This window comes from Channa argus, chromosome 20 (assembly GCF_033026475.1).
Source record: "Channa argus isolate prfri chromosome 20, Channa argus male v1.0, whole genome shotgun sequence".
In the NCBI taxonomy this organism is placed as follows: Eukaryota; Metazoa; Chordata; class Actinopteri; order Anabantiformes; family Channidae; genus Channa; species Channa argus.
Window position 1 is genome coordinate 13600112 of NC_090216.1, and position 27576 is coordinate 13627687.

Consider the following 27576-nt stretch of genomic DNA (forward strand, 5'->3'; position numbering starts at 1 on the left):
CTTGTTGTGACAGGTCAGACACACTTTGTGTAAACAAGATATATTATTTCTCCGTCTGTCATGTAATGGATTCTATATGGTGAATGATGGAGTCATAGATGACTCTCAGTAATCCATATTCCAGGGGGAAATTAGTAAAGAGAGACCTTCCCCTCCTATATCCAAATCAATCGCACAACCAACATTTTCTCCCCCTGATCCCCCTGGTCCTTACACCTTTTTATACTAACACACACTGCCCCTGTCTTCACACTCACACACACACACTCACACTTCTCCCAATATGGCAGTGCCCTTGGCAGCAGTAGTGCTAGTTCAAACAGGCACTGTTCCCGGATCTGGACTGGGGAAGAGCAGGTGTACTGCTGTCAACAGAAGCTCATAAATACTCAGTCGGCAATCTGAGATGGATTATACATTTATGTCATCCTATTAAAGACACTCTGTCAGCAAACACTTTTAAGACCCTTTAATCTCCCACCTAAGAGAAAAGTCTTCTTGCTCTACAAAGGGAGCGTATGACTCACTGCTGACCAGTCAGTGCTGATCTGCAACTAATTAGTCCTTCAATTTACAGCCTGATGCAGAGCTCAACTCTGGCTATTACAATTTAAATGCAAAAATGCCCCCCCCCTCCCCCCTTTTTTTTACAAGCCAACAACAGAAGACATTACAGTTTTATTACTGTTGTAGCCACACACCTTGAACAAATATGTACACAACACTGATATATTAAGCACTTTATATGCTGTTATTTTAGAGTCCGATTTCATTCCTTCCCTGCCTCTCTCATCTGCAGCCCATGAGACCCTGCTGTGTCCAAATAAAGGCTGCAAACAGCACTCCCAGGATCCTGACTGGATGTTTCACTTTCCAATGTTACCCACAGTGCTTTGCAGTGCCCCACTTCACGGGCGTTGAACAGTGACTTTAGAGACTGGGGCTCCATATGTTCCTCTTCAGGCCTTGAGCACTATGCATTTGGCAAGCCCAAAGATCTCCAATTACCCTCCTCTCACGGATTGTTCGGTGTCACTTGCCGTCTGTCGGCTGGATATGATGATTCTGCACCTGCAGTGTAAAAGGATAGTTACACGGTTCTGTTTGGCATGTACTGTGCACGTTACAGCTCAATCAGAGTTGCAAGATGCAGCAGCTCCCAACAAGTCAACTAAATTCAAGTTGATGTGTCACCTTGGTTCTTGGGTTTGTTCTCACCTTCTTCAACACAACAAACACATTGTTCGTTTTAGTTCACTCTCTGATGCCTATGAGGTTAGATTCCCCTGTGTGCTGCTGGGAACTGTGGGATAGAGCCATTCCTCTGTGGGCAGGGTGAGTGAGTTGGCTAACTGGTTCACCAGCTTGCCAACTTTTAGCACCCTTCTGGCTAAAGAAGCAGGATGGACCAAAGGAGCAATAATACTCAGTGCTTTACGCTGCTTAAACAAACTACGGCAGATAATAAAATACAACTGCTGGGCTTCTTCAGCTTCTTCCCAGTCAGTCAGAAGGCCTGAAACTAAATATGTATCACTCATTCATGTGACATTTAGATACAGAAGTGGATGAGATATCAGATTATAAGAAACTCAGACGGTGCTCATAAATCATTGGTGTAATGTGAAAATAGAATGTGAAATGGACCGGAACAAGCTCACATTTTGTGCCGCTGAGGAGACTTTCTGCTCTGCCACTGTATCGCATCCTGAAATGTACTGCTAAGTCCGGTGAAAAAGGAGCTGACTCTGCTGAAACGCTGTACTGTAAGCAGTCAGCGTGCTGGGGCTGACCTAATGTCAGTACACTGGTGCAGGTTACTGCATGACATGATGCCTCAGAAGACGGGGGCAACAAAGTGAGAGCGACAAAAAGCGAAACGAGCACGAAAACAGGAATTCTGAATTAAAACACCATCTGTCCATCTCCATTGTCTCACATTTGCTCTCTCTTTGAGATGGACTGAATGGGGATGTTGTTGCCCCCTGGGAACAACATCCTGATGCTGTCTGGGTGTGTAAAACAGAACTCCAGCATCAGTGATTTTGTTGCCAGGGGAAGACTATACCAGCGGGAACGTCCTAATAAAATTCATACAATATGATAATGACAACAATGATGAATATGAATGACAGGACAGTACAACTGACAGTAGTAGCAACATAAGTACAGTAGCAGTGCAGATACTAAAAGTAGTAATATTTGTAGTAATGATCAGCACCAGTTATATGTTTCATTCACTCAGGCTGTAATAGTTGACTAAAGGGCAGCTTGATGTTTCAGAGTTTAAGTTAAAGATCCTCATTGTCTGTATTAAATGTATTTTTGACAGCTCTGAAAAGTGCTCGGGTTGACTGCTATTCTGATTTTCAGCTCTAGAGGGAACTGATGTTCACTGTTACATCTGGAGAAGCACACACACATGGGAGTGGCCTCCCATGCTTCTAACTTATAATAAAACAGAAACTGGTACTAATGAAAACACAACATACTATGAAAACCAAGCAAATAGCTGTAACAGACTGTATTTTATAAAACGTTACTCTTATCATTTTCCTGCCAAAGTGGTAAACATACTCGACCAACATTTAGACATAAGTTAAAAACATCGTTATGTTTAAAAATTCACATTTCCTAATTCTGTAACCAACATTACACTCTACTGTTAAAACTGCACTCAAATCAGTTCTTAATTAAAGTTCTATCCAAACCAAATGATAGATAATCTGAGACCCACCTGTTTTACTTAAGACTCAGGGAAGCGTCTTATAGCAGTGACCAAGTGACTATATGATACCAGCTCTATACACATATATCTTGTATTTAGTTTTAAATAATTACACTAACTCACCTGTCTCTTGACAGTAGTTTAAACCAGCCGGACACTGGCAAACTAGACCTGACATTGTTATAGTTTGTATTTTTTCCAATGTGAGTGTGCAATGAAATATATGACATTATGAGACATAATGAAAGTGTACTGCTATAACCATGGTGGTGTTTAAATAAAGTGTGTTGTATATATTATAACTAAATGCATAGGACATTTTGTTTGTGCTGCCCTGTCTGCTTTGCTGCTGTTCTCTTACAGACACACAGCAGCGTTGCATTGGAGCAGATAAGTTATTGATCCCAGTCTTTCACTCTGCTGCTGCAGAAAGGCCAGCAGCCTCCAGGGAGTGTGCAATATATATGTGAGCTCTTTGTCCTTTCTCTTCCTTTATATCCTTTTTCTTCTTTTCCTTTCCATCGCACATCAACCCCCCCTTTACCTCTGCTGATCTGATCCTCCTATTTAATTTCCCCCCTCATTCATTCAGCCCCTATTCCACCTGATCATCCCACCCCAACCCCCACCCCACCCCACCCCATCCCCCCATCTTCTCACTTCCTTTGCATCTCTCTGTCCCCTCTCTCCGTCTATATGTTTAGCTCGTCTCTGTCCGTACCTTCAATGAGCTTTCTGTCGTGCAGTATCAGCCGGGGGAAATGAGTGGACCTCACAGAATGGAAGGTAGGAAGAGGAATGAGCTGGTGTCAACCATGGAGAGCGCTGTAGCTTGTCGCAACATATTTTGCAGCATCATGATGCAGCACAGTTTTGAATCAAGGCATATCTGTTGATAACCATGTTCCTCTCTCTGTTTGCACAGAGTTTAAATTCTTCAGGGGTGGAGCTACACTGGTGATTTCAATAGATGGTATAAACTTGTTTTCTAAAAGGAGATGCAGTAACAAAGGACTCAAGAAACGGTACCAGTTTAATCTTTATCACAGTGATTAATGGTCTGTTTATACAGAGACTTTAGGTGTGTGTTGTGTTTGTGCCTTTCCTTCTGGTGGTGGTGTCTGTTTGTAGATTGGCTGTTTGGAAAAGCCTTTACCTGAGCCTCTGCACCTGTTACACAGTGAGGTGTTAATTTACCCAAAACAGGACAGATTATGGGCTTCACAGCCCAGTGCATACATGCATGTGTATCTGTGAGATCGTACAGTAGTGCCTGTTTATGTGCCCTTTTACATCCTTTACGTCACATCTGCTGTGAGTCAGCTCCTTTCTTCCTTTCCTGAGTCACTCATCCAGTGGTTGCTTAGTTACCGCAGGGCAGCCAAAGTTTCCTATTGCGTCTTTGTCTGTGTGCATGGATGGGCCCCGATATTTATTCAGGCTCAGGAGTGAGTGGCCAAATAATGTATGTGTTTGTGTGCATGCATGCGTTTGTGTGTACACGGTTTCCTCCAGTGGACAAAGGCTGACAAATCAGTTTTAGTAGATCCTGTTGTTAACAGACAGTGAATGGCTATCTGTGCACTGCAGCTGATCTGAAAAAGTACAAAGCAGACTTTCAAATAATTTATATTCCGTTATCTTTGGACAAAGCCTGCATCTTAGAACCACTTTAAACTTTCTTTTTGCTGAATTCTGTTGAAAAACTGACTCAGCCCTTGCGCAAGCTATTGTGCATCGGACACCACAAGGTCCTATTGGCCAGGCATTACACTCATTTTAAACATGTGACTACTCTCAGTGTCAGACATAAAAAAATTAGAGACAGATTCAGCTCAGTGAGCCCACGGTGAAGGAACGAGCTACTAAACTCGCTCCCAATATTCAAGAAACTGCTGAAAACAGAACTCTTCCATACTTTCCTGTGCACTTAAATCTATTAAAAAAAAAACTTGCATCTCATGAAATGTGAACACTTTTGTGATAGGACTTTGCTTTGATGTTTTCTCCTTGACTTAGATTTCTGCTTGCTTATTAGTCGCTTTGGATAATAGCGATGTCATCAATGTTCAGAGATGTTTTATTGATGTTTGGGATTGAATGATTCAAGTGATTTGATTCGCTTTTACAAGATCACAGGATGATGTACAGAATTAAACCCCTTGTTATTCAATGACACAGGGATGAAGAGCTCCAGTTGTGGTTATCCTCAGGTCAGATGTTCCAGGTTGATGAGGAGCCAAAGCCCATCACTCGCTTCTGCATCCGTGATCAAAAACAAAATTCAACCTTTTACCTAGAGAATAACATTGACGGCAGATCGAGCTCAACAAAGCAGTCCCCCTCCCTCTCTGTCTCTTCTCGAGACTGTCGTCTTCTGCAGGAGCCTATCCAGCAATCAACATTTACAGACTTATCAAACGACACCACTGAGCTCAGACTAAATTTAAACATTAGGGACATTTTCAGTTTGATTACAAAGGATTTAAACATGGTGACAATCGATCAATGTCAGAGCTTTGTAGTTTTCCGCCATGAAAACATACCACCACAACTTTTTAGTGACATTTCCTACACTCAGGATCGAAGGACATTTACAGGGAATACCATTTGTCACATTAATGATAACCATAACGTGTCAAGTGATTTGAAAAATGTAACTGCCTACTCGCCCTGCGATCCCAACAACAACAACAACGACTCTGAGGGTTGTCAGAGTGAAATGGTGATGCAAGATTATTTTCATATGGGAAAACTTCCAAGTCTTTTAAAATCCTGTCAAAAATTGCACAATGTAGGATTATCACCTAGAGGGGACAGGAATGAGAAAATGAGGAAGAGCGTGTCCTTCGATGATGATGTCAGGGTCTACCTCTTTGATCAGGTACTGTATCCCTCAATGTGAACACTGTATCTTGGTGGGTTTTGGGTTTTGTTTTTCCACTGGGGAAATGAGGTTTACTGAGCATTCTACTAATTCAAACCAAGGCATTCCAGTTTTTTTAAGCTATATTCTCTTTAGGAGAGTCCCACCGTGGAGCTGCACTCTGAGCCGTGCACATCTGTGCCAAACAGCTATTCCTGCCCCCTGCCAGATGTCACTTTAGAAGACAATGGTACTGTACTACACAAAAGAGTTTTGAAGGTTTTATCCCTACATAATGTCTACGCTTAAGGTTATTCATTTTTATTTTGCTGTAATAGAAAGTAAACACATTTAAGTACATTTACAAAAGTTTGCTTCCATAATGTACTTAAAGATAAATGTATATACCTTTTCTAAACATCTAGAAATGTGCCTTAAAACTTTGCCCGATGTGGAAAGGTGGAGTCAAAGCCTCCTGTGACTCACATTCACAGAACATTTCTGGCAGCAGTGCAGGGACTTTTTTTTAGAGACCAGATTTTTACTTTTGCAATAGACTGTTGGTCTTGCACAGGTTCTGCATAGTCACGGACCCTTAACAGACCCTTATGGGTTAGCACCTGACAAGCACCTGCCCAGAAATGTAACTATACAGTATTCTCTGTGAAAGCTAACATCTGTGAGCTTCAACTCTAGTTTCTCGAACAGCAAAAATCTCCCCACATCAGTGAAAGACCTCAACATGGTGGCACAGACACCACCTAGTACAACTGGGTGTAATTGCAGAGCAACACAAACACAAGAGCTCTGTATGCAAATGCTCACTATGATGTACAACACTTGCAGAGCCTAAAGCGTATAAATCAAGCTTAAAGGTTTTTGAGTCAAACTCACCCTTCTGACCAATCAGAGAATTTTAATTATTTCTTCTTGATTTTTTCATAGGTTAACTGATGAGTTTAGGAGATTTTTTATTTATTGTAGTTTTATTACAACCACGTAAAAAACTGGACAAAGCATTGAAAGGCGTAGCAGAGCAGGGAGAGGGGAGATTATGTGAAGCAGACTGGAACGAAGTTGTATGTTGAGGTTTTAGATATGAAGTTAGAGAAATATTTTACCTGTAACTTATTTACATTAATTTGACACTAAGTTGTGAAGTAAGATTTATACAGACTGTGTTGAGGTCATAAATTATCTTTATTTCTTACAGATTAGGTTACTGAACAGTATCTGGTACAAGACACATTTCAAGAAAAGCTGGGTGAAAAATACGAATAATAGTAGAATTCAAAGATTTGCAAATAAACTGAGACCAATTTATGTGTGGAATTAGTACAAAGACCACATGTTAAATGTTGAAACTGAGAAATTTGATTTTATGTTGAATTTAATTTTAGTAACATGTCTCAAGTCAGCTGTGACAGGGCAAAAAAAAGAAATGTCTAATGCTAAACAAAAACACCCGGTGGAATATTTCTAATGAGGTTCTTTGGCAAAAGCAAAGTGTTATGACTGGACATAAAAACAGTTCATCACAGTGAAAAATGTTGTCAGCATCTGATAACATTTCTTAACATATAATTACAAAGAACTTGGAGAATTCATCATCAATAGTCCTGAGAGATGCACTGAGTTGAAGTGGGAAACTTTTCTGTGGTCTGATGAGTCAAAAGTTTGAAAAAATGAATTTGGAAAACATGGAGGCCACATCCTCCACGCTAAAGAGGAGCGGGACCATTGTACTTTTCCCCAGTACACAATTCAAAAGCCAGCCTCTGTAATGGTGTTGGAGCGCGTTAGTTTACACGTTTACAACTTAGACCATTAATGTTGGAAGATATATACAGGCTTCGGAGGAACATTTAATGCTATATTCTACACGTATGAATATGCAGAAGGTGGTTTGGCAGCAACCTGGCTCCACAGTCTGAGTACTAAACTGACCTGCCTGCAGTCTCTTTGTGTTTCCATTTAAAAATGACGCCCCAACATATTCACTGTGACATTTTTCAAACAAATGTACCAAGAACAGGGTGGAACACAAGGTTTAGCAAACGTTAATGTTTATAAGTCATCCAACCCAGTTGCTGCAGGCTATTGGAAATTCACCATCCCTTATTGTGTGTTTGGTTGATTTTACCTGCAGGCCTGGAGTGGGAGGACGACTTCTCAGCCTTGGAGAAGAATTGCCATTTCCAGTGCGTCAGACACTCAAAGGACTACACCTTTTCCCTGCCAACACAGAGGTGGATGTCTCTGCCCAGGCCAGAGCGATTCTCTCTGTCCCAATCCTGCCTATTCCTCACCCATATCGCTGAGTCAGACCTTGAACTGTGAGATAAAGGGTTAGTTTATGGTATAGACACACATGTTGAGTTGCATGTGCTGACTTTTATGATGCGGTGGCAGCCACACATCTCTACACATCTCCCCCTGTCTGGCCTCAGCCAAAGTCTATCTCCCTGTCACCATGGCCTAATGTGACATCCACACTTGTTTTCCTTTCAGACCAACAGCCTTGGTCTAATGGAAAAACTGACTAATCATCCAGATCTGGTCCTCTAAACCTCTAGCTCACCTCCCCACCTCCCTCGCCTTTTATGATGAGTCAGGGATTGTAATGTTTTTTTTTTTTTCTTTCTCTCTGGCCCAAATAGATTCAAAGCATCTGTCGTTCATGACATCACAGCCACGTAGGACTGTATGACAGTTCATTCAGTGTTCACTGTTGTTGGTATGACTTGTTCACTGCCTGTGATGGGATAAAGTAGCCAGCTGGATAACAGTGCTGTCTGCTTTTGAGCTGCAAACCCTTTTTTAGCACTACCTGTTATGCCAGGTTGTGTCCTGACCTCCCAAAAATAAAAAAAAATAAAAAAATAAAGACTATGATGTTCTCAGTTCCAACTTACATAATTTAATAACTGTTCATCTGTATCTGAAATCCGTTTCTAACCCTAAATTTGCTAATCAACAAATTACAGGTTACCTTTGACAACATACAACGATGCTGTTTATACACTTTTGCTCAAACAGAACATGCCATTGGAGGCCCTGTTTGCCTGCCTCATTACTGAAGTTTATTCAGCTCCGAATTTATCAGCAGCTGTGACTAAATAAATAGTGTAAGCCTAGGCCTAGGGCCAGTGGAAGCAGAAACTGAACAAACTAAAAGTAACTGATAATGTTTCAACAAAACCAGCATCAGCGAGGTTTGGTTGATTAGATACAGTGTACCTGAGGAAGAAAGGAAACCTGGCAAGACCAGTTAGGGGTTCACAAGGGAGCGCACGCACATGCACGTGCATACGCACACACAAGCTGTTCAAGGACACCAAAACCAAATGCTAAAAAAAAATGTTTGCTTCAAGCTGGGAGCATCACACCTGCACATGGTTGCTGATGCCACAGTTGTTATAATACTTACTTTACTTATTGTTTAATTAAATGCGTAATATTCTTTCTGAGACAACCGCACAGTAAAGTTTTGTATATTTTTTTTTAGTTAAATTTTACAAAACTGCTAGCGGGTCACCTTGCATTCTGAAGTCAATTATTGAGTAATAGACAATGAGGAGTTGATGTCACGTTTGCCTTTCTGTCGGTGAGTCGAGATCTGTGTTTGGATTGTCTGTCATGCTTTTGAAAAGCGACGCCACGTTAGGTCAGTAAACAATTTAAAGAACTTTTTGGCCCAACAAAACACATAGTGTGACCTTACAAGATGGCGCCCCTTCCTCCAACAGTTACATCATAATTTAACTTCACATTCTATACACAGGTTTGACAGCAATTCGCACAAAGACTAAAACATATTGTCGTAAATATGTATCAATTTATCAATACGTTTATTATGTTATGCTGGCCGGTTACTTGTAAGTTTGCTTTTGGTGTTCTTCAAGGTGTTAGATCCTCCTAAATCTTAGGTTTGGAAAAGCTATCAAATTTACTAAAGAGGACATTTTACTTACAATAATAAGGTTATAGGTTATGTCACTGCCGTGCCAACACCCTGTCCCTATACTGTATGTATCACAGTAGGAAAGGCCAATAATCCCAACTACCAACGGTCTTAAAATGGTTTGTTTAGGCTCAGAGGACCAACACACCAGGAGGGGGGGTGACCACATAAAGGAGGGGTTTTCTATTATACTTTGTTTCATACACGGTCCGTCCTATACAGAAGCCTACAGCCTACTTTCTTGTGCCACATGTGTTTAAGTGAAAAACACTTAAAACACTTTGCTGACTAAAAAAGAAACAATGTCACATAGTTTCAGTGAGATCTGGTTTTGCTTCTCTACATTTGGATGTTGCCTGGAGGACTGTATTTAAATGAAGCAGTGGTGATAAGGTGATAAGCCACAATGGAAATTATGCTAACTGCTTAGAGTTAAAGGAGTGGACGAGGAACCAAAATGCAGTACTTACTTATTCTAACTAGCCTACTTCACACTTTGGAGGTGGACGACAAAAGATCAGTTCAGTGGTTTTGGATTGAAGAAAACGTTTGCACTCAGCTGATGCACAGCATACCACAGTATGTAGTATGAGTGATGCCATGGGTCGTTTTAAAGTAACACTTCATTAAATGATTACATAAGTGTTTCCAAAATGTTATTTTAAACGTGCAATGTTTATTAATTAGTCATACGACAGACAGGGTCAATATCAAAATTCAAAATTCAAAGCACAAATTTGCAAATTCATGTAATTTCTATTTTCTCGTAAACAGATGCATATCATGTTAAATACTATGAATTAGTTTGATTTTAATTTAAAATTATAGCAATTCAATATAACAACACTTTGATGTTCCTGCTTAAGGAAAAGGACAACGCTGAAAAATTTATTTCTTTAATCTGCAAATATCAGCTATTATTAATAAATAACTAGATTTTATTCAAGCACTGTATGTATTTATAATACAGTATCTATAATGTATTTCCATTTTATGACATGTTATACTTTTATTCCACTGTGTGTCTGAGGGATACTTCATTTGCTCCAGCTCTGGCCCTTACAGTTATAGCAGGTTACTGCATGCATCAATGAGAAGATGCCGATAATAGTGTGGAGCCACGCGGTGTTAATTTTGGTACTAATGTACAATTAAAGAAAATTCTGTATACAACTCTGCCCTACTTTTATATTTGTTTTACTCGACTTGTACTTAATCTAAAAGTAAATGACCTGGACACTGGTTTCACAGCTAGGTGAGCAGCAAATAATTATCTGCTTTCTTTTTTGTCTCACTGTCATTTTTGCATAAACTCCGTAAGGGACGCAGTAAAAACTTTATGTTATGCTGTGACCCGGTCGGGAGGAAGTGGGCTGGCTCTGTGATTGGCTGAGCAGCGCGACGTGTACATCAGTCAGCTACAGGTGACTCACATGTGACAGTTGTCGGCGAGAGTCCGCTGCTGCACAGCGACGCTTTGCTGCTCTCTCTGCTCTTTACTTTCCATGATGGTGCTTTTAATGAGCGGCTGCATGGTGACGCTTTTTCTGTAAACACATTAAGGACGAGGAAAGGTGGTTTAACGTCCGAGGTAAGTTTTTTTTTTTTTTTTTTTAAAGGAGCGTTTTAATTCACTTTTTTTATTTTATTTTTTTGCTGCTCCGTGTGCATCACTTAGTGCAATGAATGAATGTGACTTTACGTTTATCTCGCATCAGTTAAACTCAACCGTTGAGGTGATTAAACCTGGGTTAGGAAAATGCAGAGGGAAGGCAAAACTCTACAGGCACGATGATGGAGGAATACTCTATCATCTTTTTATTGTGTACACTAATCTATGTAAAACAGCTTGTACGTTAAGTCATTTCCATTGCTGGGGATCCACAACGTATTTTAACATGTTTTTAGGAGGTTTATTTACTTATTTATTACTAACAATATCTGTTGGAGTGGATCCAGTTAAAATGCAGACAAGGAAGAGTGGAGGTGACTTAGCTGTCTGCTGCTGCAGCTGCACAGTGCTGGCTGGTGGCTCTTAGTGTTTTTGTGAGTGTAACCTTGAAATGGGCATTATCTCAGGACTGTGGGGATAAGAGAGGTGTAGACTAACAGAGCAACATGATGGAGTTTTCACACTGCGAGAGGTCGATTAGATACATGATGCAAGGTTGTTTGAATTGGTAAGTGGCTTTTGAGGAAAGAGGAGTTTTACCCACTGTGAGAACACAGTTAAAAACACATTTTTGTCTTGTTCTCCAGCCCTTTTGAATCTCTGAGATCCAAACTGTTAGAGAAAGAGGGAAAGAGGCAGCAGGATGAAGTCCAAAGGGAAGGCTGTCAAACCATCCAGGAGAACGTGGTCTGATCCGGAGCCACAATTGGAACCAGATACAGAACCTGGCTCCAGTGAGCAGGAAGGCTCAGAGGCCTCAGTCCGGATTGGAAGCTCCTGGAGGGGGTCACTGAGGAGCGGGGATGGAAAGCGTCAAAAAGGAGCGGCTGGAGGCCGGCGACGTAGACAACATGGCTCCGGCACTAAGGAACGCAGCATCCGGCGACTAGAAAGCAATGAGCGGGAACGCCAGCGCATGCACAAACTCAACAACGCCTTCCAAGCGTTGCGTGAGGCCATTCCTCATGTCAAAACTGATAAGAAATTGTCCAAGATTGAAACACTGACCCTCGCTAAGAATTACATTAAAGCATTGACCACTATCATCTTGGACATGACAGGGGCCTGCCTGCCTGGTGGTGGGGTCCCTTCAGAGGTCAGCACTGCCAAGCTGCTCCAGTGCTACCAGAAGCACCTGGAAGAGGAGGGGGAGGATGGTCTCACCCAGTACCTCACCCACATGCACAGCTTCAGCAAGCACAGCTAACACTGGCTGCATAGTGGTGTGGAGACTTTGAGAGCCACCAGGAGGCTGGCCTCCAAGGTAGAAAGGTGTGGATGGACCTTTAGGACCAAATCTCAAAGTTCGTCCACTTCCTACAGTCTGCTCTTGGATCTGAGCACAGAAGGTGTTTTCTGTGGGAGGTGAGATTTGTTCCAGAGAGTAGACCTTATGTTTGAGCAGTCTTCATGCAGAACATGTAAACCAAAGGCTGCAGACTAAACAGTAAAAACCAAAGAGACTAGGGTTAAGTCAAGTGAAAAGACTTCTTCAGAAACAATTCTCTTTTTTTCTCCCCTCATCTTCTATAGTTCGAGCCAGGGCAGGGACTTGTTCTCTTTTGTGTTATCTTGTGATCTTGTTGTGTGTTTTCTGTTGAGAAACCTGCTGAGTGTAGCCTCCAGTCATAACTGTCACACCCAGGAAGAAAAGAAATTCAAGCAAGCAGTACGCACAAATAATGAATATTTGACGCTAAAAACTGTGTTTGATCTTTTCTTACTCTTCTTTATACAGGCTGTACACCCATACAGTAGCTAGTAGGAAGAGATGATATTTAAAGTGTATGCTATTTGTTTTTTGTGTCACCACATGTCTCAAGGCAGGACAAAAATGGAAAAAAAAAATCCTTTTTGAAGTTATCAATAAATGTGTATTTATTGACATCGACTATTGTTTTGACCACGCACAACACTTTAGAACTCTCGGCACAATCTCAATAGCACTGAGGTGTTGTATACTACAGTCACACAATAGGACACAGATAACAGAGACAGATTTCTGTACACTGAGCATTTATAAATGCTGCTTCATATTTAGAACAAAAAATATGGGTTGACTGGGGCGCTACAAACAAATGTCTGATCAGATGCAACTTATGGATATAGACGACACTATTTTAAATATTTACTCTGTACAAACACTCCTTAAAGCAAGATCATGACAACAGCAACTGTACTGTGCGTGTGTGATACTAACTACAATATATTTTTAAGAAAATAGTATTTTTATGATTGTATTTCTCATGGCTCTCATTCTACTACCATCTACCGAAAGGAAGTAGATATCATGCAAACATTCTCCTGAGAAAGAGGAAGGTTAGTTTTAGCATTTTAACCACAAGATTTTGACAGTGCACACTTTTCCCCTCACAATGCTCTTATCGACATGTTCCATGACAATTTTTTTTTTTAAACAACATAGATATGTTAATACAACCTCTGTCGGCTGTTTGTACAAGGCAAACAGCAACTGCCACAGGAAGGCTAAGCTACTGCAGATCTTATTACATCTCCTACATCCTGGCTGCAAAAAAAAAAAACTAATTGTTTTATTTTTTATGTTTTTTTTAGTATTTGACTCCTTTTAATGGGCCTTACAACACTAAAACTGACCAAGCCTTACAAAAATGCCAATGTAAATGTTTCAGCAGCACTGACACTCATTAATAAGGCTTTTTTTTTTCTTAGTGTGGCTCCACCACAGAGTGAAATATGGACTTTATTTAATAAAGCATGCAATAAACCTAAATCTAGGATACAAAAGCATCATTTTAGAAATGGTTGACACATAGATGCTGCTGTATGTGATATAAAGTTACACAGTGGTGTATTGAAATAGGAGTCAGTAGAGGCAGCCTGGATCAAACATTGTCCTGAATGCTTTAGCCAGTTACCATTATATGTAACTAACCTGTTTAATCTGCAACTCCCATTCGGTATTTTGTGGACAATATCAGCCCTGGAGGTTACAGTTCAGCAGCTGAGCAACTGTAGCTTTTGTAGCTACTTTGTAGCTTATTTAAGCCTTTTAAAAATCATTTCCCTTCCATCTTCATCTTAACCTCATGTGCCGTACTCTACACAAAAACCACAGACATCACAACCTGATGAATAAAAAAAATAAAAAATAAAAGCAGTCCCATCATGTTCAGTACCAATGACAAATGACAAAAAGTACACAGAACTGGCCAACAGAAGAGATAATAGCTGCATAAAACAAACAATTTTAAGGTCAAAAGACTAACGAACGTCCTCAGAGATTAAGTTCATTATTTGAATGGTCATTGATTGTTCTAAAAGTCCAGTCATGGTAAAACACATTTTTGTTCAGAAAGGCATTACAGTTGTTACACATTATTTATCACTGTTGGTACCCCAGAGTTAAAACAAGTGATTTAAATAAAAACATACTACAGAGCTAATACAGTTTAAAATGCCTATGTACAATATGTGCACCTTTGTGTGTTTGTCTAACAATCCACAACACTGTCATTGGCCTCAGTACTGCTGACAGGAAGGAGGCTGTGAGGGTCCGAGGAAGCAGGTTCAGTTAAAGTGGGAAGACAGATGCGGGGTGGTTCCATGGAGTTCCCTCTCACGGTGATGTGATCCCATCCACCCTGAAAAATTAGAGGGAAAAAAAAACATCTCCATGCACCTTTGTTTGGAAGTAAACCTGTTTACTAGATGGCTTTGGTTACTAAACAAACCTATCCAATCATCACAGTAAGACCCACCTTGGTATTGTTTTTATCTGCCCTATAGTTTGGACAAGGAGGTTCACATGGGAAAAAAATACTTAATGCAATTGTTGCGGTAAACATACATTATTTACTTGACTTATTGGTTAAAGCATTAAGGATTTAAGGATTCTGCACAACAATAACAAGCAGAAAACCACTTTATAAAAAGGTTTTCAATTTTATTCCATATATATTAATAAATAAATACATCCGCTGCAACTGCAAGCAAGCCCAGAAAGCTGCTGTGTTGTATTTACTTTAAGTCATTTAGGACATTTTCTCTTTAATAAACATTTCTAATAGAGAGAGTAGTTCTCTACTTTTCTGTAATAAGCATGTGTCTGTATTATATATTTTTCATATAGTCCTCCATATTTTAAAGGTGATGGCTGGATAACACGAGAGCTCAGTAAATGTTTTTCTGTGGTTTTTCTCTTTCTCTGGTGCCTTACCCCAATGCCGTAGTCCCATGACTGTCCTTTAGGCGCCATGGGTTGGACTCCAAGGCGATGGCACACTGTTCCACAGCTCAGACTGTGACTACCCTGCACCTTGTCTGCTATGATCCACACCTAAAACCATGTGCCGACACAAACATTATGACGAATACAATTAGAGTCGTTCATTACAGCCGCATCATTTTCACTTAACCAGCCTTACATAGTAGTAAAACAAGAAATAAGTCTGAACTTAAATATCTAAACCTACAGGTTGTAAAATCTAAAAACTCCCCACAGTATGCATGTTTTTCAACCCAGTCATTCTATGTTGCATCATGCCACACTGAATATCAAACAGACTGATATATTTAATATTATTTTGTAATATAAAGTATCTACTGTACATCTGTTATTTGTGAACAGAAATGAAATTTGACAGTAAAAGGCTTCATATTGCAGTACTGACCTGGTCCAGAGGTCCTACAGAAACTTTCCGTACATTATTAGAGATGTGTTCCCAGGAGGAACCCTGAGGGTAGCTGGGGGTCACACCTTGTCGGTACCACAGGTTACCTGAACAGCAAACAGCCAGTCTTTCAAAATCATATGTTTATATAAGGATATATGAGGAACCCATAAATAAAACAGTTTCCTTACCATTTTCATCTACAGTGTAGACTGATGTCCTTCCAACAGATACCTGCTTCAGCTTCTGTTTGACTGGCGAGGGGATGTGGAACCAGGAGTCACCTGCAGAGGGAGACATATTAGTGTCCAAAAGACTAACGTTTTTAGAATCATCATCAAATAACTTAAAGGGTAAAACAGAGTCTAGTGTTTATCCCAATGGAATGACAATCGTGTCATCATGGAAGGCCCCGTCTTATTTAATGAAGAAATTTCTGGGTCTTTGCTATAAAAGTCTGATCTTGCCAACACAGGTTTGTAAAAGATTGACAAGGCTCAAACATATACAGTAGCTCAACAGAAAATAGATCACGCAGAAAGTTAAACTTGAACACACAAAATGTTCTACCAAAGAACAGTTAAAGCCGAGCCAAAGTTCTGAACTTTTTGTTATACAAGTGTTGTGGAAGGACCAGAATTAGGCATTTTATTCAAGGAAGCCAACCAACATCCCTGAGTTGAAGCCGTTCTGTGATGTGCAATGGGCTAATAGCTGATGTGTAGGGCTGTTAAACTGTTACTAGAAATGTCTTCTTAGGGTAAGTTATTGCTGCAGAAGGGAGTCACACCAGTTACTGAAAGAACAGGTTTACATATTTTTGCCAAACAAAGGCTGGATACATTTCCACACAAAATGTGTAAATAAGTGTCATTTTTGTCTCATTTGCCTGATTGGATTCTCCTCACAAACTTTAAGGCTCAACATTAAGTGAAAAATATGGCTGTATGCAGCATTGGTTTAGTTTGCTTAACTACAAACATTTTTAAGATCTTAGTGTTTTGACATGAATGGTATTCAAATATCTGAGGTTCTACACTTACCTGCTGGGCTCTGTGTAGAGACTGATCCCCTATAAAAGGCAGAACCATCCTTGGCAATAGCCCAAACTTGACTGGCAGCACCGATAGAGATGGACTTGAAAGGTTGGTCAGTTCCCACATGGAGCCATGATGTTCCCTTAAAGACCAACAAGAGGATGTTAGAACTGCTATGTATCTGTGTGTGTGTTAGTATGTGTGTGTGAGTTAGTGTGTGTGTATAAAGCGCTTTATACTGCTCTTCATTCACCCATTCGCACTCACAATCACACACCGATGGGGGAGCTGCTATGCAGCTGGCCAACACTAACCAGAAGCCTCTGAGTGGGATGACATGTGGCCGGAGGATCCGGGGATCGAACCAACAACCCTTCTCTACCTTCTGCGCCACAGTCACCCCAACTAACCAAAAGGTGTAAAACCTATTTATGGGGTGTTGTAGCTTGCATATTATTTATATAACTCACAGCAGGTGTCATCGAGGTGACTCCCAGTCTGCACAGGACGTCTCCTTTGTTGCTGATTGCCCACAGAGGAATCACATCCACGCTGCACTGAGCTGCACACGGCAGGATGGTCACATCACTTAGTAAGATGGGTGGGATTTCTTGCCATGGTCCAGTTGTGGTCAATTTACACTTCCTGTCCAGGAGGAAATCACAATACTCAAAGCTGCTTTCACAATATTTGCAGCTAAAATATTGATTTAGGAATAAAATATATAAAATAAAATATGTTCCATGTAGCTGTAACAGGACATAAATTATAGGAACTATAGGTTATAACAGAAACACATCATCAAGAACTATCCCCAATTTGCAAGGCTAAAAAGATCAGTAACTGTAAAGGGGCTCATCTTATTGCATCAACACCACTACATACACTACAGATCAGTCAGATCTTCAATGCAATATATATAATACCTGCCCCATCGCCTGCGACGCACAAAGTCCTTCATTGTTTTATAGCCATGATATGACCTGCAAGGAGAGATGTGGAAGAGGAAGGAAGGATTGTACAAAAACTGAAAAAAGTTGATTTCGCAACTCTAAGGGCCAAATAATTTACATCAGCAGACAGGTTTGAGGAAACAGCAAATGAAACCCACGCTGGAAAATCAGCTGCATACTGCCAGCCCTCTCTGTCTGTTTTGCCAGTTTGGCTGTAGTCGATAGCCCAGTCAGACACCTGAAAACAGCAAACATGAGAAGTGAAACCCGGTGAACATTTTTGACCACACACCACACACACAGTTTTCAAATTAAGCATAATGGTTAACATGTGACACCAAAACAGGAGACCTCCCTCTATGTGTTTGTAGCTGTGCTTACCCATTGCCACTGAGGGGAAGGAGGTTTAGTATTAGTCTTTGTGCACTCGTGTAGTCCTGAAGCATCACTCCACATGTAGCGGTCAGTAGGTAGACCTCTAAAACAAAGCAAACACAGTGCACATGAGTAACAAGTAGCTTTATACTTAATAATAAAAATACAGTTGCTTTAGCATTTCTATCTACAGTGTAGACTGATGTCCTCTCTGATGTTTTCATAGTTTTATTAGGGAGGATAAGTATTTTAGCCATGTTGGCATTTCTTTTCCACAGCTTGAAGAACGGTAGTTGTTATAGTGTTAAGAGGAAGAGCGTGTTTGGAAAAATGTAAACAGTAAAAAAAATGAAATGTGTATTTTCTGCAATTTCATGAACCATTATTAAATAAGCAAAATCACTTTTTAAAAGAAACTACAATGTAAGATTTCCCAATGGCTGTTTAAACACTAGGCATATGAAACAAGCATTTTAGACTGGAAACATCTGTGTTAGTGACAATGCAACTATGAAGAAGAAAACAAAAATAATTTTACTGAAATAAAAAAGTCTTTTTTACAAATACCAAAGTGGCAAACTATAAACCACCTTCTTTGACTCTAATAACAGTGTGCATTACCTGCTGGTGTAGCCGGTGACTGGGTTCCACCGCTGGTTCTCATAGATGTAGACACTCTTTACATCGGTCTGTGTGTAAATGTTATCTGTGCTACTGGCCAGTCCCTGGATGAAGCCCCCTCCATAGCCCCCAGTGTAGACCCAGGGAGTGTGGTCATAGCCAATACCCCACACTATGCCAACACTGTTACACTCCACTATACGCAGGTGACCCCCAATCTGCCGCCAGAACCTGAACAAAAGACTCATTGGTTATTGTAAAGAATTAAAACGTTCTATTTTTACACCCTTGTCTATCAAAATGTATTTGTTTCTCCAGCAGCTCAGAGTCATGTGAGGTATTCTTACATCTGGTCACACGGTGTGGGGTAAGGCACGGCCTCCAGACTGGGAGAGGGTTCACTGACAAAGATGTCTCCTTTACAGGTTATGGACCAGATAGCCTGTTTAGAGGGAGGACCCTGGATTCCCCTGGCATCCCAGCATGACATACTCAGCAATGCCAGCTTGATGCAGGAAGGGAGGAGGAGGCAGACAGAAAGCGTCAGAGAGGGAGAGAAATAAATAATTGATAAGAACAGACAGAAAGATGGCAGCAAAAAGCAAATAAACACATACAGATACCAATTTATTTAGTAAGCAACACCAGACAGCAGCTGGATTACAAATTCTCCCTAACTGATGAGACTGAATGCTACTGTGGGAATAGGGGACATAACTGCACCACTGTGGTTTTCAGCATGGGTAAATGCTGTGTAGTGGGGATCCATACCCAGTCATGCATCTCCAGCTCTGTGGTTGCTGCCAGTCTGATTGGCCACCTCTGTTTGGTCCGCTCAGGAGTGTAGATGGCAAATGTATGTTTGGAGTCATTTAACACAGGAACCAGGATGGTGACCTCATTGATGAAGGCATGCAAGTACTGGGGAGAAAAAGTGTAAAGGAGGACAAACATAGTTTATTTGAATGCCTGATTCCAGTGCTAGCCAGCTACAGGCCGTGAGTTATCATAACAACCCCACAGAAATGTTTAAAAGTCTGCCAAAGAGTGTGAATCTGAACACACACACACACACACACACACACACACACACACACACACACACTTTTACTTACCTTTTTCTCCTCATAAAAGTTATAGTAAATGAAAATGATGCCGTCCTTGTTGCCCTCTGGCCCTGAGAACTGCTCCAGGGCAAAATGAACATCTATCCACTTGTGTGGCTTCCAGTCTCTCCACCACTGCATACTTCCCTTCTTCACCCACACAGACTGTAATAGGATCATTGGTTTGAATTAACAAAATTAATGAACAGACTAATGAATAAAACATGGAACAAAGTAGGAAAACCTCTACTTAATGACGGAAAGATAATGCAACAACTGTAAGTAGAAAAGGAGAAAAAACACAGGGTACAGAACCCTGTTGTTGGACAGATCACGACTCCTGTACCTGTTCTACGGCTTGTTCATAATGTCGGAAATGATCTATTTCTCTCTTGGTTCTTTCACTGAGTTGCTCAAAGATTTGCTTTCGCCACGCTGCCGTCTGGGCTGGGGTGACAGACAGACTCATTGCTTGGACTGATTGCACCATAGCTGAAAGAAGAAATGTAGAAAAACACTTCACTTTTTATAGAAATGAAATTAACAAACTGACTTTTTACTCTTAACATAAAGAGATTTTTGTATGGAATGTATGGAAATTAATAGGATGATAGCCCAGTATTTTGAAGACTATATGAACAGTCTACAATATTTGACACTAATCCAACAAGATGCTCAAACAACTGATGGAAAGCTCTCCTAGTTAACTCACATGAAGTGTTCAGGGAACAGTTGAACCAGCTGAGTTGGGAGTGGCTGTCCACATAGCAGCCTCCTCCACTGACCCATGCCCACAGAGGGTGCCCATCTGTCCCATAGGGGTCCTCCATGGCCAGAGTATAAATAGCCACAGAGGACAAGCTGCTGGTATCAGCTGAGTCCTGTACTACTCCAGTCTGGGCCTGCTGGGCATGCACCTCCTCCAGGTCCACGTTACTCCACTGGAGGTCAAGTGGACCTCCAGACTGGCCAGGAGAAAGAGCTAGACAGGGAGCTTTGACCTCTCCTTCACTAATGATGCTGTCCTCTTCCAGAAAAGCTGGAATGGCGGGTCCGATGTCTCTTGAGGTCCTCGCTGATTCTCGATCAGAGACAAGTTCAGAAATGAAACTGTCGCTGGTGACTTTGGGGATGTGGGGTTTGGGTGTCTCAATGGGCTGATCTGAGGTTTGATCTAAGGCAGCCTCTACAAAGGACCCTGGGGAGTCAGAGGTGACAAGGCAGGTGGCTCCATCTGTAGATCCTCTTTCGGTGTCTGAGTCCACATCATTCAATACTGACTGACCGCGGACCTCCCCACAGAAGAAACATCCAGCACTGTGAGACAAAAGATTAATTGTTGTTCCCTTAGAAAAAAATTTTAAAATATATGTGTGTGTGTGTGTGTGTGTGTGTGTGTGTGTGTGTGTGTGTGTGTGTGTGTGTGTATATATATATATATATATATATATATATATATATATATATATATATATATATATATATATATATATATATATATATATACACACATATACATATATATATATATATGTAGACATGATCATATGCACTAAAAACTGATCATCTATTAATCAATGAGTTTCCTATGCATGAATTAAGTCATGGTACTATAAAGTGAGTTCTCATCTGTTTTTTTTTTTCCATCCGTCAACCTCCCTCAACTAATGTGTGTGTGTGTGTGTGTATATGTGTGTGTGTGTGTGTGTTTGTGTGTGTGTGCGAGTATGTGTTCATTCATTGAAGCTTCTAGACCTCTGCACACTGTTTGCACTGGAGTGGGAACGATCTCCATCTCGGGGAACACTGATAAGCTTCCAGGTTTTCCCACTCAGTTCACTGGAGGTCACACCTTGTCTGAAGTACACCGCCCGATCCTCACAGCTGATACCCCACACCTACATAAAAACAGTAACAGGTGTTCCATAATGTCCGTTGAATTGACATCATAAAACTGTATGGCAATCGCTGAGAGGTAGGTACAGAGGATAATGTCATGTGGTCAAAAATAACCTGATCATTGAGTCCTACGTTGACCATAATCATTTCTCCAACCATGCTGATCCATCCAGAGCCACAGGGATTGTGGGAGTTCACGCCACGTCTGAACCACACCTATAGAAACAATAAGCAGGCAGAGAAAACATAACCCACACAACTCAATGTCAATTCAGCTTTGAAATCCTCCATGAAAGAGAGAAACAAATAATTTAAGCCATTTGGGAATTTTATTTACTGTAAGGTTATTCTACTCTACCATAAGTTGGTTTATTTGTTTACACGGTCACCATACAGATGTATAGTGGATGTGTTTTGAAGCCTGAGAATAATAATGCATACAAAAATATTGGGAAATTTGGGTGTAATATTGGTTTATTTGTAATATTCAAAAGCTACAGAGCACTTTATTACTTCTAATAGGGAAATGCAACATTAAAGCAAGTAAGTCATACTTAAATCAGAAAACGATAGGATGTGAAAGAGGTCGAAGGACAGTAAAAGAGAAAATAGAAAAATGAAATCTCAATTATTTTTATAGTCAAATCTACACTGACCAGGCTTAACATTATGACCACCTGTGCAATTTAATGCAATCCAATACAGTAAGAGGTGGTTCTAATGTTTTGGCCACCTGATCCATTTTAAATATGGCTTACAGTCAAGTATAACTCCACTACCCACTTTGACCTCAATAATAAACACATAGTAGAATTATTACCTTTCTGAAGGTTTCAACCTGAAAACTGAGAAATTAGAACCTTGTGAATGGAGAATTAATTTCAGAGTCACTGAATTTGATTGCATTAAATTGTGCAGGTGGTCATAATGTTATGTTAATCAGTGTATATTTAAATACAGTTATGTAAAATAAGAAAAGTAAGCAAAGAAAAAAATTACAAAGAACTAAAATTGAATCATTCTAGACTGCAGCAGCATTTCAGTCATGTATTTTATAATGTTCACCACTTAATTTTCTTACTTTGTTGTCCTTTGTCACAGCCCAAACAACACTGACTCCCACAGCTACATGTATGACTCCCACATCAGGACTCGGAGAATCCACCACCACCCAGGACGTACCTAGATTGCAGAAATTACTGTTATTGTAACACAGACAACACAGTCCAACGACATCCCTTTTCCACCAGTAAGCCAGTTTACCTTTGGGGCAATCTCTGCCAATGCCCTCCCTGACAATGAGCTGCCCCTCCCACAGCACTCCCCACACCAGGTCCACAGGGCCACAGCTGATCTGGACAACCTCCCCGGGGAGAGGAACCTCCTCCCACGTAAAGCCTTCAGGATTGTGGTGACTAATTCCTTCTCTGAACCACACCTGGATAGAGAGAAAGAAAAAAAGGGTTAGAAACTGGTCTATGACAAGTTAATCCCTGTGTCACTTCACTTGGTGTGAACCCTATTTACTGTACCAAACATTTTGCAGGATAAACATATTCTATTAAAAAAAAAAGTCTAATAAAATATTTTTTCAGGCCCTAATACAATCTAAACTAAAATTAAACTGAGTCTTAAAAAATCTGAAACTTTAAATGAAAAAAGAAAAAAAAACTAAAAGTAACTAAAAAAAATAATAAGACAGGCCATGTGAGGCCAGTAAAATACTATGGTTATTTTAACTTTGTTGGTGTGTATGTGTGTGTTTGTGCTTTACCTTGCCTTGCAGGGATACGGCCCAAAGTGACAGCTGGCCCCTGGGCTCCTCATTGATTTCCCAACCTCCACAGCTGATGTCGTTGAAAGGATCTGGTAGAGTGGTCTGCTGCGAGGGGATCTGTGTCACACAGAAAGAAAGATGCAGGTGAAGAAACTAAGAGGCTTTACACACTCACACGCAAACAGTAAAACAATTACCTTAGCCCAGGTGTCCATGGCTGTGTATCTCCTGTAACGGAGCCATCGCCTGCGACGGACACAGGAGTTCCACTTTTTGTCTTTGGTGTAGGTGGCGGGGAAGTCTATGGCGTAGGTCCATCCCTGCAGAAACAAGTCAAACATTAAAACAGGGAATTAAAAAAAATAAAATAATCAAACTTCATCAAACTGTTACTGAAGCAGGAAGATTCAAGCAAAAACATTATTAGCCACTTACACTTTTTTCTGTGGGCTCTCCCTCAAAGTTTTCATCCACGTACCAGTCACCCTCCCACTCCCAGCTTCTGGAGGGAAGCCGGAAACTGTCTAGAGGTTGGTGCTGTAGACCTGTGACATCACTCCACTGCCAGCGGTCGCTCAGCAACAGGCGCTCAGAAAAACCATTGACAGGATTCCATCGCTGATGGAGGACAGGCATAGAGTAAAACATGTCAAAACAAACTAACTAAAAATAATGTGTTAATCACTGCCATCCCAGTTTGCATTGGAGAGGTTTTCTACCAAACACGAATAGAAAATAAAACATGCTCACACACACACACACACAAAAACAGTGGTGCTACTACAGTTTGACCTAATGCAAAACTAACTTGACACAAACTAATAGTCCTAAAGTTTCATAGGAAGCAATAAGCTAATTGGTATTTTCCCGATTTTAATTCCTGACATAAATTAAGCTTTCACTGCGTTTGAAAATTTGCATAAAATCTAGCTTAACCTGCTTGCTGTGTGTTTGTTAGAGCACTGGCAGTCTGTTGGATCTAGCAATAGAGGAAGAGGACTAGAGGGGAATAGAGGACATGCTTTATAAGCATGTTCCACTTACTTTTCGCACACAACATGAGTCCAAAGGAAAAGCCAGGACTTTCAAAATCACTTTCAAAAATTAACTGTGTGACTATGTAAACAAATTCTGCACTTTGACTGGAGAAAGACACCCACTTGATTCTCGTAGGTCTCCTCCTGGTAGCGGATGGGCAGGTCAGAGGCGTGAACGTTCAGGTAAATGTTGTTGTCACTGGCGATGCCCCAGCAGCACTGCTGTGCTGCCGTCACCCGCTTGAACTCCATCTGGGCGTCTCGGCACTGCTCCCATTGTTGCCCTGCTGTGGAAAGGCTGTAGACCTGCCCATACACATCCACGGCCCACAGCAGGGAGACAGGCATGGTTGCACCTGAAGCATGGGGAAGATAAAGACGAGAGGGTGAATAATTCAGCTTAGGCTCCCTGTGTGGAGTCTGCATGTTCTCTCTGTGCCTGTACGGATCTCGTCTTGGTACCCTGGTCTCCTCCCTCATTCCAAACACATATTACTGTAGGTTAACTGGTGACTCTTTCAAATTGCTGATGGATGACCAATAATATGACCCTGAGGAGCATTATTTATTTATTTATTTAGGCACAGTGAGTGAAAAACATAGGGAAAAAAGGGTGGAAAATCAGCCACAGAGCACAGATGGACACAAATTATGCAGGGTCATGAGGCACATCCATCACTGTTTAAGCTGCTTTTGCTCCCGTTCTCATGTCTGACCTAAAACACATCTGACACATCCTCAACATCACACCTCAGCCCACAAACAGTAAACTACGCAAGGCTTGTTGAAGCTTGTTACGAGGGGTTATTCATTTTCACAACACGGCGAAACGACAGGGATAGATGCTAGGGATGCTGCTGCTAAAAGGCGTATCCTCCCAGCTACTATAGTGCCAAATTGATAGTACCTGACAGTTCTATACATACATTTATACACACACACACACACAGATTTAAAGTGCCGGTTGTCTGTATAACAAAACGACATTAAATATAAAAACAACAGTATTACTGTTTTAGCTGTGAGGTTTGGGGCCGTTTCTGAGCGCGGTGCCAAAAATGCGTCTTAATGGAGAATATATACAGCAGGTGTGAATGACAGGAGAGTGAAGTGCAAGTTTTGAAGCATTGTACAGTGAAACCAGCTTTAGGCTCGAACGACAACACATCCCGTTTTTGACACCGGCTTACAGGCTTAGCCCTGAAGAAACAGCAAATGAAGTGTTCAAACACACTCACCTTGCGTTTCCACTCATTAAGCGGACAATGGCGCAGCTAGGATGTCGCCTCTGTTCACTCACAGATGAACATGAATAACTCAGTTACCCAGTGTGTACGGTTCCCGGTGATATTCACATCATAATTTCGCTTTCAGTAAAACAGGAAGTGTTGCTATTTGCTGTTTCCGTGGGAGCAGGTGTTTTAGCCTCCACGTGCAGCAGGTGGCGCTGTTTGCTCGTGTTCCAGAGCAACAGCACCCACAAGGAAAGAAGAAGTGCTCAACCTTTTTCATTAAATACTTAAATGAATACTGTTACAAGTAAAATGTGGTTAATATTTTATTTATTTTAAATAAACTTATTCTCTTGATATATATTTTTTTGTTCAGGGCTTCAGGGGTTCTGAAGTTTGTTGCAGCACAATCTAATGTTACAAATACAAACTAATCTTAACTGACAACAGTGTGAGTTGGGCAGCGGTACATGTAAACATAGATTTTAAAAATGTTTGAATATGATGCTGTTGGTAACATAAATAAGTAAGGTCTAAAAAAATCTGAAGTCAAATCCACATTTGTAGTATTTTAATATTAATAATATATATTATATAATACTATATAGAATCTACATCAGCAATGAAATGCCTAGTAGTAGTAACAACTCGTAATAGTCTGTAAAAAAATTTAGTGGAGTAAAACTGAAAGTAACATAAAATGAAAATATTCCACTTAGGTGCAAGTCTATAATAAAATTACTTACTTGAGTAAATACCATGTATCTTAGAGTTTTTTTGTGTACCATTAAATTAACTAGTAACTATAACTGTTGGATTATATATATATTACAGTATAACAGATATTTACCTAAGTGTACTGAAACACAAGTACATACACAGTAGCATACTTTTGACTGTAGCTCAGTTAGTAAAGGCAGTCATCCACAGACCACAGGGTCAGTGGATCAATTCCTGGCCCTGGTATATGTCAAAGTGTCTCTGGGCAAGACACTGAACCCCTAACAGCCCATTTCCTCCCTAGCTGTGCAGTGCTGGTCCAAGCCTGGTAGAAATTGGGGAGGGTTACGTCAGTAAAAACTGTGCCAAATCAACATGTGGACCATGATCCGCTGTGGTGACCCTGAACTCACGGGATAAGCCAGAAGGACTTTACAATGTTGCTCCTTATTCACCCATTCACACACACCAATGACGGTGGAATGGTCACCTGACCAGCGTAGGTTTCAATGTCTTGCTCAAGGACACTATGACACAGGAGGGACTGAGAGTGAAGACTGCTTTACCAACAGTAGGTAGGCTAAAGGTAGTTCAAATTTATATTTAAGTACATAACTTAAGCAAATGTAGTAACTCCAGCACTAGAACAGATTCATTTTCAGTTGCTCATTCATTAAAGTAGTACTCATGGCAGATGTACTTCAGGAAATTTTTTATTTAGTAGTACTTGCTTGAGAACTTTAAACTTACAGTACTTTAAACTTCCACTTCTGAATATTTCAATGGGAAATTTAAAGACTGTAATGCATCATTGTAAATTAAAGGTTTCATTTATGTGACTGGAGTTGTTTACATAGGGTAATGGAAAGTAATGAGAAGGTAAACAAAAGTAACAGAAATGCTTCTAAAATACAAAACGAGTTTCACATTTTCAAAA

At 40.6% G+C, this 27576-nt stretch overlaps 3 protein-coding genes across 4 annotated transcripts; 2 read left to right on the forward strand and 1 right to left on the reverse strand.

Moving 5' to 3' along the window:
- Window positions 1-3356: 3356 nt before the first annotated feature.
- On the forward strand, window positions 3357-7934 carry LOC137105679 (uncharacterized). Its single transcript, XM_067488189.1, has 5 exons — window positions 3357-3514; window positions 3654-3753; window positions 4910-5612; window positions 5751-5844; window positions 7744-7934. Exons 1-5 carry the CDS (start codon window positions 3490-3492, stop codon window positions 7932-7934), a joined length of 1113 nt encoding a protein of 370 aa, XP_067344290.1. The 5' UTR covers window positions 3357-3489.
- A 3054-nt stretch (window positions 7935-10988) lies between these two features.
- bhlha15 (basic helix-loop-helix family, member a15) lies at window positions 10989-13065 on the forward strand. Its single transcript, XM_067488190.1, has 2 exons — window positions 10989-11149; window positions 11818-13065. Exon 2 carries the CDS (start codon window positions 11874-11876, stop codon window positions 12435-12437), a length of 564 nt encoding a protein of 187 aa, XP_067344291.1. The 5' UTR covers window positions 10989-11149; window positions 11818-11873; the 3' UTR covers window positions 12438-13065.
- Window positions 13066-13827: 762 nt separating this feature from the next.
- tecpr1a (tectonin beta-propeller repeat containing 1a) lies at window positions 13828-26101 on the reverse strand. 2 transcript variants are annotated; one of them, XM_067488186.1, is made up of 24 exons: window positions 25926-26101; window positions 24811-25043; window positions 24086-24268; window positions 23848-23970; window positions 23648-23767; window positions 23137-23311; window positions 22955-23055; window positions 21988-22089; window positions 21730-21872; window positions 20687-21291; window positions 20321-20466; window positions 19984-20139; window positions 19640-19789; window positions 19216-19373; window positions 18869-19099; window positions 18254-18350; window positions 18031-18110; window positions 17846-17902; window positions 17390-17564; window positions 16926-17061; window positions 16074-16166; window positions 15883-15989; window positions 15429-15548; window positions 13828-14853 (listed from the first exon to the last, which is right to left on the reverse strand). In XM_067488186.1, exons 2-24 carry the CDS (start codon window positions 25033-25035, stop codon window positions 14704-14706), a joined length of 3633 nt encoding a protein of 1210 aa, XP_067344287.1. In that variant the 5' UTR covers window positions 25036-25043; window positions 25926-26101; the 3' UTR covers window positions 13828-14703. The 2 variants fall into 2 exon arrangements, with proteins under 2 accessions (XP_067344287.1, XP_067344288.1); XM_067488187.1 differs by lacking the exons at window positions 24086-24268; window positions 24811-25043; window positions 25926-26101 and having other exon boundaries at window positions 23653-23767.
- Window positions 26102-27576: the final 1475 nt, after the last annotated feature.